The sequence below is a fragment of the Habropoda laboriosa genome, unplaced genomic scaffold, assembly GCF_001263275.1.
Source record: "Habropoda laboriosa isolate 0110345459 unplaced genomic scaffold, ASM126327v1 scaffold36, whole genome shotgun sequence".
NCBI lineage: Eukaryota > Metazoa > Arthropoda > Insecta > Hymenoptera > Apidae > Habropoda > Habropoda laboriosa.
Genome location: NW_017100155.1, coordinates 1,492,887 through 1,502,025, shown reverse-complemented (window position 1 = coordinate 1,502,025; position 9,139 = coordinate 1,492,887). Strand labels below are relative to the sequence as shown.

At 38.2% G+C, this 9,139-nt stretch overlaps 2 protein-coding genes across 2 annotated transcripts in view; both read left to right on the top strand.

Moving 5' to 3' along the window:
- Positions 1 to 6,810, top strand: part of LOC108575980 — a 12,613-nt gene extending 5,803 nt beyond the window's left edge. Inside the window, exon 3 of the mRNA XM_017938923.1 lies at positions 3,877 to 6,810. Coding sequence (XP_017794412.1) covers positions 3,877 to 6,810 — 2,934 coding nt within the window. The remainder of the gene's footprint in view (positions 1 to 3,876) is intronic.
- Positions 1 to 8,352, top strand: part of LOC108576080 (28S ribosomal protein S9, mitochondrial) — a 17,529-nt gene extending 9,177 nt beyond the window's left edge. Inside the window, exons 10-11 of the mRNA XM_017939004.1 lie at positions 7,799 to 7,961; positions 8,297 to 8,352. Of these exons, the coding sequence (XP_017794493.1) occupies positions 7,799 to 7,961; positions 8,297 to 8,352 (219 nt within the window). The remainder of the gene's footprint in view (positions 1 to 7,798; positions 7,962 to 8,296) is intronic.
- The last annotated feature ends 787 nt before the right edge of the window (positions 8,353 to 9,139 follow it).

Here is a 9,139-nt window from a genome sequence, read left to right as displayed (position 1 = left end):
TAAATTTAACTATAATAGCTTTGCAATTGAAAAAATTTGCAAATATTTTAAATACATTTTCGTTGTATTGCTCAAATTTCGCTTTTCTCGTTTTGAAAAATATTTTTCAGTGTAAATGTGAACGATTTCAATTTAACCTCAATTAATTTTTACGTAACCTAAATTAACCGATACAAGAAAGAACTAACAAATATTGCACGATAAAATTTGTATAAAACTGAATATCAAGGTTTTTATTGTTCAGAGGAATTTGTATACTATCAAATGTTTTATATGCAAGAAAAGAAATAAAGGTTTTCACTTTTTTCAACTGTTTTGTCAACGCAGCAGTTCTGAAGAACGCGTTATTTCCCAACATCTCACGAGTACATTGGAAGGTCGATATTTCTGTAACCTTAAACACGTTTCGCAAGGTATTTAAGTACCGAAAAAAAAAAAAAACGTCGAATCGAGGCGGAATGCAAATCCGTATGTTAATTAGCATGGCTTAACGGTTTTTACCGAATTATTTATGCTTTCTACAGAAAGGATCGTCGTCGTCTTTTACCCTTTCGAACGTATGTCCCACGTGTGTCGAATTTTTAGGTTATGTTAATTGAAAATATTTATCAACATTTTTAATTTATTCGACGATGTCTCTCGAAAGGATGTTTTGAACGCGACAGTGACTTTCAAATTTTATCTCCGTATTGAATATGTTTAATTTGTTCGATGATACTTCTTGAAACAGCATTTCAAACATAACAGTGACTTTTAACTTATATTTCTCGTATTGGTATAAGAAGAAGAGAAAAAATAGGACAAAAAACTGCGTTGATTTAATCCGTAATTCGTGAAAAATATCTTCCTTTTTTCGGAATCACCATTAACAACTTCACCTATGAAAACATTTAACGACCACTTCTAGGAATCTGACTGCCGGTTAGTTTTCTCGGTAATTCCCCCCGATGGGCTTACAAGCTCCTTCAATTAATGCTTCTCGATATTTATAACACTGTCCAAGTCACGATCTTTAATCGTAAACGTGACATAAAATTAAATTCCGATCAAATTTTTTTTTTTTTTTTTTTTTTTTTTTTTTTTGTACATATATATTGAAATACAATTATGCAGCAGTCCAGTGTTTTTTTATCTCGCGAATATACTTAATCACGTCGAATTTACATATGAGAATATTTCGATAAAATCGGAACTGTTACTCAGCAACTTCTAAGTATATAGCTTCAATTACTACGTTTACATTTTCCGTTTTATTTATCAACAAATCTGTGTAACAAAAGAATACCACGTTCTGACCATTCTTATCTGCAAGAAGACAAGTAAAGATCGCCGTGGGCGATAAACCTATTTTAGGTTAGCTTTTTTTTTTTACCTATTCAAATCTGTATTTGACATTGGTATTCACGGCCATTAGCGTTCACCAGGGGATTAGTTAAGGACTACTCGACGGAACCGGTTTCAATTCGTAGAAAATCAGAACGTGAACAATAGGTATAGAGGCTGTATAACGATAGAACACAATTACTGGCCGCGATGGAATTGAACAAGGACGCTGAGTTTCAGGTCCGCGAGTGTATCTAGATTTTACGGAACATCTTAAAGATCAGGCGAATCCATAAAAAGGCTCACATTCGCGCGGACTCTTGCAACGTCTGGAGTTTCAGGTCCGGTGATCCAACTATAAAATTCGTGATATCGCGTTGGAGGATCTTGTGACGTGTGGCTTTCTCTACTCTTTTTTTTTTTTCAACGAGTATCGTGCCTCAGGGAGAGATAGACATTTTGACGGAACGTTAAACCCAAGTGAAAAAAGTTACTTTTGAATATTTCATCGGAGAGAAAGGACGATCGGTATTGTTTTTTTTATTCAGGTTTTGACGACTTTAGAGTGTCGGTGGTCTACGTGGTAAAAAATATTTTAATTCTGGTGAATTTTAATATCTTTCTAGGAGAACTTGTTTCTTTAAACGGTCTTGTATGTGGAAAAATTGGGGAACAATTGAAATTTCTTGGTTAGCAGAATTGTAGTTTCTGAAAAACTGTATGATCAATGGAAAATCAATGGAAATATAAGATATATTGAGACAGTAATAGTGAAAAGAAAGTGACAACGTGATTGGTGAAAAGAGGATCGTAAGAAGATCTTAAATGAGATATATATTTATGAATTTGACAGTTGTTTAATTCGAATGTTTCGTGACAATTGTATACTCTTGTGTTCGAACGAATACATGTAACGAAAAATTGTAAAAAAATATTCGGATACTAAGTGAAATGAGAAATATTCGATCAATATTCCAAAAAGTTGATACTACTTTTGCTAACTTTTTGAATAATTGTAAATTGTGGTTATAGTTAGGTATTTTAAGTATTCCTATAATTTTATGTAAAAAAAAAAGCTGCCATCACTGAACGTTCCTATTTTAAAAATTAAAATTATTCGACAGGTTTCTTCCGTGTTAGTTATGAATAATTTATGCAAATTTGCATAAAAGCACATTTTGAATTTAAAACATGTAAATAACAAACGAATGAAGAACTGTGTGAACGAAATTTATGTTAGAAAAAGAGGAAAATTTAACAGAATTGTAATAAAACTACATTTTAATATATTAATATCATCTACCAATTTTCTTTTTTTTTTTAATTTCCTAAAAATTGTACTTGAATAAGTGTTCCTTCAAGTTCAACAACACAGCACGAAACCATAAAAAGTGCTGAATGTCAGTGACAAATTTTCGAGAAGCACTTCCTCGTGATATTCGAACTGCAGAACGTGTCTTACATTCTCATTTATTTATATTCCACCTGGTTTACGTGTTTCAGTTGCTTCATGTGCTTCCTTCATGTTTCATAATCTTACTACAACAAAAACACAGATTACCTCGTTGAAACATCAATGATTGATCAGTATACAACGGAAGTAATTACTACTAACTCCACCGCATAATCAAAATTTTCAATTATTCAGAAAGATATTTTATACAAAATTTCCTTCGTTGACAAAAACATTCTTCACAAATTATGCAAATGTAATCTACCAACTGTCGATCATCGATACACCGCACACAATCAACCAAGTAGAACTGTCTAACTAATCAACCGATACATTATCATAAACAACCGATAAATTATCAGCACGAAACGAGGCCATAGATAAAAATTTCAACATGCATATGCGTCATTGAACTTTAAAGAAGTAAAAAAAAAAGAAGAAACTCGAAGATATTCTTGTACCCCGAAGGAGTCGCGTCGAGTGAAACACCTGTTGCTGGATCGAGAAGGGATCACAGGGATCAAGAACGTGTGTCCGATAAAAAATAAAGAAGAAGAAGAAGAAGAAGAAGAGAAGGAGAACGGGGGAAGGACCTGGCGAAATTTGCGGGAAGAGAAAGTTTTGTTTATCGCTACGTGAACCCTGCCTTGATGTTGACCCCTATCTCGTTCAATTTTTAAGTTCAAGGTCTGTATTCGACTGGCTCCTCTAACGGAAGCGTGTCTTTTCCTCTGTGAACTTATATATAGAACGAATCCACATACGAGGCGGCTAATATAAGTCACTCGGGCGAGTGACACCGGTAGTCGCGTGTGCTGCAATGACGAGAGCATTCTCTTAAAGTGATCTAAATGACTTTGGGACGTGACGTGATAAACGAAGAAAAGAGTGAGGCCGAGGTATGACGATTGGAACGTTCTTTCGAGGTGATCCACGATAGTAGAGAGTGCCTTGTGTTACGTCGCAGTTTCTTCATCGTGTACTAACGTTAACGGGCGTAAAACATTCCTTTTCTCCGGACAAACACCGCTGATAAAAACATGGACGATAAACAAACGCACGAGATGACGAGTGACGAGCCGAATATTGGCGTGCAGCAGGGGCCACCGGTAATCGTGATCAGCGAGGAAATGCCGCGACGTTACTCGTTAACCAGCTTAAGAGATCGTCGTCTATCGTTCGACGAGAACGATTACTGGAGAACGATAGAAGGTGACGTTGATGCGCGAGAAAATGTCGACAAAACGACCACTCAGGCGAATATGAAACCGTTGGCGAGCCACGAGAGGAGAACCAGGCATTACTCTTTGACCAGGTTGAAAAATCGTCGTTCCTATCTCTGCTTCGACGAGGACAAAGATTTCACCGCGAAAACGGACAGCAAGGAGATCGTCAACGACAAAACGATGGAAACGTTGAGATTACCGTTTTCGCCGAATGGAAAAACGAAACACTGCTCCCTGTCGAATTTGAACGATCGATCAAACGATCTTCTCTCCACCAGATTCGCACCGACTTTTAGATCGGTCAGACAACAACGGCAATCCAGCACCTCGGAGAAGATCTCGATCAACGATACACCTCTGACCGCTTCTGCGAACGATCACGTGGAAATCGACGCAGGTACACCGCCACCGGTCGACGAGTCTCTCTTCTACGACAATCTGGACGTGTTCAGGCAAGCGCAGGTCAACGACAACGATCTGAAATCGATCATGTGGTCCATCGTCACCACCGCTGAAATGAAGACGCTGTTCGAGCTGGAGAAATGCAACACGCTACCGGAGATACCATCGGGAGAACGGATAAGAAACATCGCGTACATGTGGTGCTGTTATCGCGGTCTGACGCATCTCCTACCGAAATTCGAGCAATCTGGCGTGAATCTCGATTACGTGGACCCGCGTACTGGCATGAACGCCGTCCTGGCTGCGTCGTTGAGCGGTAACGTAGCGTGCATCGAGCATCTGATAAAGAGAGGCGTCGATATCAATTGCAGGAATCCGATCAATCATTACACGCCTCTTCACTTCGCTATCCTCGGAAATTCGCCGGACACGGTGCGCGTTCTTCTCGACAACGGCGCCAAGCCTACCACGTATCTCTATCAGGAGGTGGTCGAGCCAGTTCTCCACTGCGCCATCAGAGCCGGAGCTGTGGAGATAGTGAAGCTGTTGCTAGATCGAGGGGCGAGTGTCGTCGAGAAGAATCACACGGGTGAAACACCTTTGCACGTAGCGTGTTTCGTGCAATCGTTGAAATGCGTCGAACTGCTGCTCGATACACCTGGTACGAACATCAACGCGGTGGATCGAGCGCACAGAACACCTCTTCACTTCGCCGTGATGACCACGTACTCGTCCGCGAAGCTCGTGGAGGTTCTGTTGAAACACGGTGCTCTGGTGAACGCCGCGGACAGAACTGGCTTCACTCCTCTTCACGTGGCCGCACTGAACGAACAATCTCACTGTGTCGACGTGCTGATTTGGGCCGGTGCAGACGTTAGTGCAACCACCAGTGCAGGACTCTCCGCTTTGAACATTATACTGAGAAAGATACCGGAGTCTCTGCAGGTGTTTCGACAAAGACTAGACGCCTCGATAACGCTGAGAAGACCCGTACCTCACAACAGAGAGTTCGAGATGAGGCTTCACTTCGATCTACTGTTCCCCAGCGGCAATCAATGCGAGACCAGCTTCATCAACACCTTCGTCCAAGAACGCCGTAAAGATTTGCTGTCGCATCCGTTGGTGATGGCTTTTCTGCATCTCAAGTGGGAGAAGATCAGGAAGTTCTATTTACTCAGGATCATGCTGTACGCGATGACCGTGATCTGCATGACCACGTACGTCCTCACAGCGTTGGCCTACAAATGTTACAACTACGACGAGGCGAACAGCTCGAAGATATGCAGCAGCAAACGTATCTCCGGATTTCTATTCAGGCGGCCTGTGATCGAGATCCAATGGTACCTGTTGTTCATATTCACCTGTATCTCGATACCTAGGAAGATATTCGGCTTCATGGTGTACACGTCCGCGAAGCAGTACTTCTCCAACATCGACAACGTACTAGACGGCGTTGTCATAATCAGCGTGTTCGTCACGTCGTTCGTTTACACAGGTCGTACGTACGATTGGCAGAATTACGTAGGAGCGTTCGCGATACTGTGCGCCTGGACGAATTTGATGCTGATGGTCGGTCAGTTGCCAGCATTCGGCACGTACGTCGCTATGTTTACCCATATACAATTCGAATTCGCCAAGCTTCTCCTCGCTTATTCGGGATTGCTGATCGGTTTCACCGTCAGTTTCTGCGTCATCTTCGTCGGAGAACCGTCCTTCGGTAATCCGTTCACCGGTCTCATCAAGGTCCTGGCTATGATGGCCGGTGAATTGGACTTCGAAGGATTGATCACGCAAATCGATCAAGGATTAGAATCGGAAGGTCCATTCGTTATCTATCAACCGTTGTCGGTTTGCTCTCAGATTTTGTTCACCCTGTTCATCGTGTTCGTCACGGTGATTCTGATGAATCTACTGGTTGGAATCGCTGTTCACGATATCCAAGGGCTGAGAAATCACGCCGGTCTCACGAAACTTGTACGTCAGACGAAATTGATCTTATTCACGGAGATGGTGTTGCACAACAGCTCGATTCCGTACGCCTTTCGTAAATGGATGTCCGACCATAAGATCAACGTGGAGAACCGGAGGAGGGTGTTGGTGGTGAAACCGTTGAACCCTTTGGAAAAGAGATTGCCGAAAGATATACTGAAGGCGGCATACGAGATAGCACAGAAGAACATACCGTTTATGAACGAGGATAACGTTAATCTTAGCGAGCATGTGATATGGATGAGGCAACAGAGCGAGGAATATTCTGACACGAATTTGCAACTAGTCATCGAGAATCTAGCGAACAAGCTACAGTCCTACGAGGACACTATCAAGACGCTGAAGGAGCAACTGTTAGATACTAATAAAATGCTGGAGAGTGTTGTGAAAAGTCTGGCGAAGGAAAAGAGTAACTAAGGATAATCTAGGTACTGGCTGAATTGAAATTACATTGTAGTTTTATCGTTCAGGAACCCAAGAACACACACAGTAGTTATTTAATGTGCGTGTGAACCGATGATGCAAAACGATCGAAAGTAAAATTGTATAAAGGCAAAATACGACGAGTCGATCGATCGGGGATCAACTTTCTATACAAATATACGTAAAGTTTTAAGTATCGTAAAACATCGAGTGACTTATAAGGGAATGGAACCAGAAGTGAAAGTGAAAGTAGAGAGAAAGAGAGCGAGAGAGAGAGGGAGAGAGAGGAATATTTTGTAACAATGACATTAGGATTAATGGTATTAATATCTTCATATTTTTTCTTTTTTCTTTAACCTTTTAAGTACGCAACTTTCATTGCCAGGGTGAAAATTCGTTGAAAATTTTCTCCGCACGTACTTTGTAACATGGTGTTTTTGTAAATTGCTAATATTGTAAGGAAGAAAAAAAAAACACTTATACGGTTTGAAACGAATGTTCGTATTTGATAGGTATTTATAACGAGAAGATTTACCGATTGATATCTCGAGATTGTTGAAATTCGTCGTTGTTTGTTGTATACAATCTTTGAACGTGTACAATCATCGCACGATTGTTCGCAACATTTAAACAGGAGAAGAGAATAACCAACAATTGATCGATACATTTTTCTATTGGACACGTTTCACTGTAAGCAATTCTAAATTTCACTAGGCAATTAATCTGGTGCTTCTTTCTAATCTTGAAAAGACTTTTGCGAAACGAATTTCGATAATACGTGTACATATTTCATTCTGTGCAAGTTATAACACATGCAAAGTAGCGAAGTCGTAAAATGTTATAAAGTTAAGCCCATAGATTAATAAAAAAAAAGAAAAAGAAAAAAAAACAATTTAACGATTCACTCGAACAAGCGTTAACTTCGTATTATTTTCAAGTGAAAGCAAATTTACTTTTTAATCGAATCTATTTTCAATTGCAGGTTATATTTCCGTTAATGTTTACGAATATGGCTGACAAAGTTGATATTGAAGCAACCGTTTCTGGTGGGGGGCCAACTGGACAAGCAGGCGCTATTCGATGGGGTATTGCATGGGGGCTTCGAAGCTTTGTCGATGTTAAAATGATAGAAAGTATGAGAATTGGTAAGAGAAACACTGTTCCTCTAATTACTTATTCCTTCTTGCAAAAAATCGAAGTTGAGCAAGTTCGAAGTTATAAGTTGTATTTTTGTAAAATTTCAACTAATTGATTATTATTCGTTAGCCGCGAAAAAATATGTATACATATTCTGCGCGATGTTAATTTAGTGTAAATGTTTGTATTACGTGATATCTAGAGTATACGTCGATTTTCACAATTTCGTTCTCTTTTTCCGGCTATTTTTACTACACTTGTAAACTTTATTATCAAAGGGAATAATATCGATTAATTTTTTTACAAAAATACAAATTTGTTGTATTTTAAAATGCAATTTTAGTTAACGATAGAAACTACTGTCCAATTGTAACTGCACGCCTTCTATTAGAGCATTAATTTTTACGTGTAATTTACGAAGTGGCAACAAGGTCAGTCATTAAATTCACTCAATAGTCTCTGATTATTTGAACGAATAGAAAAATATGTAGCTAATTAAATTGAATTAAATTGGTTAATTAGTTAATGAAATGATATCGTTTTTCTGAAACGGCCTGAATATAGCAATGATTTCGTAGAATAATTATTTTGTATTGTAATAAGTATACTATAATATATATCAAACTTGTTTATCCTTGAATAGTTGCAGTACTTAATATAATTATACAAATCGTAGTAAATAAGAATCATGAAATATAACGATGAAATTTCATACGTACTATAAGACACTTTTAATATTTTCCGTTAAATCAGATATCAAACGGTAATCTGGTAAAATAATATTCTTGAGTTTCAATCAGATGAGTTTTCGTAGGATAAATTCTATTATTGAATCATTTGTTTTGATATTGAAATATTGATTATCGACACTATCCATTATTAAATGTCATTTAAATTTATTAAGACTGATGATTACTTCATAACTTAATCAGAATTTGTTATTTTTAGAAATTAGTTGTCATTCAGTAAAGAGTATTTTGTTAAAAAAAAAAATAATATTATCGACATGTAATAATTTCCATATTAATTTCTATAGCGATGTATATCTACATATGTGTGCTTATACTGGTGCAGATGATTCAAACAACCTATAAATATTAGCACTTATTTTGATATGTATATTTTAACGAAAAATTATTTATTAATTAAATTTACATTATAGAATAAGGATGTAAGATATAAAAAA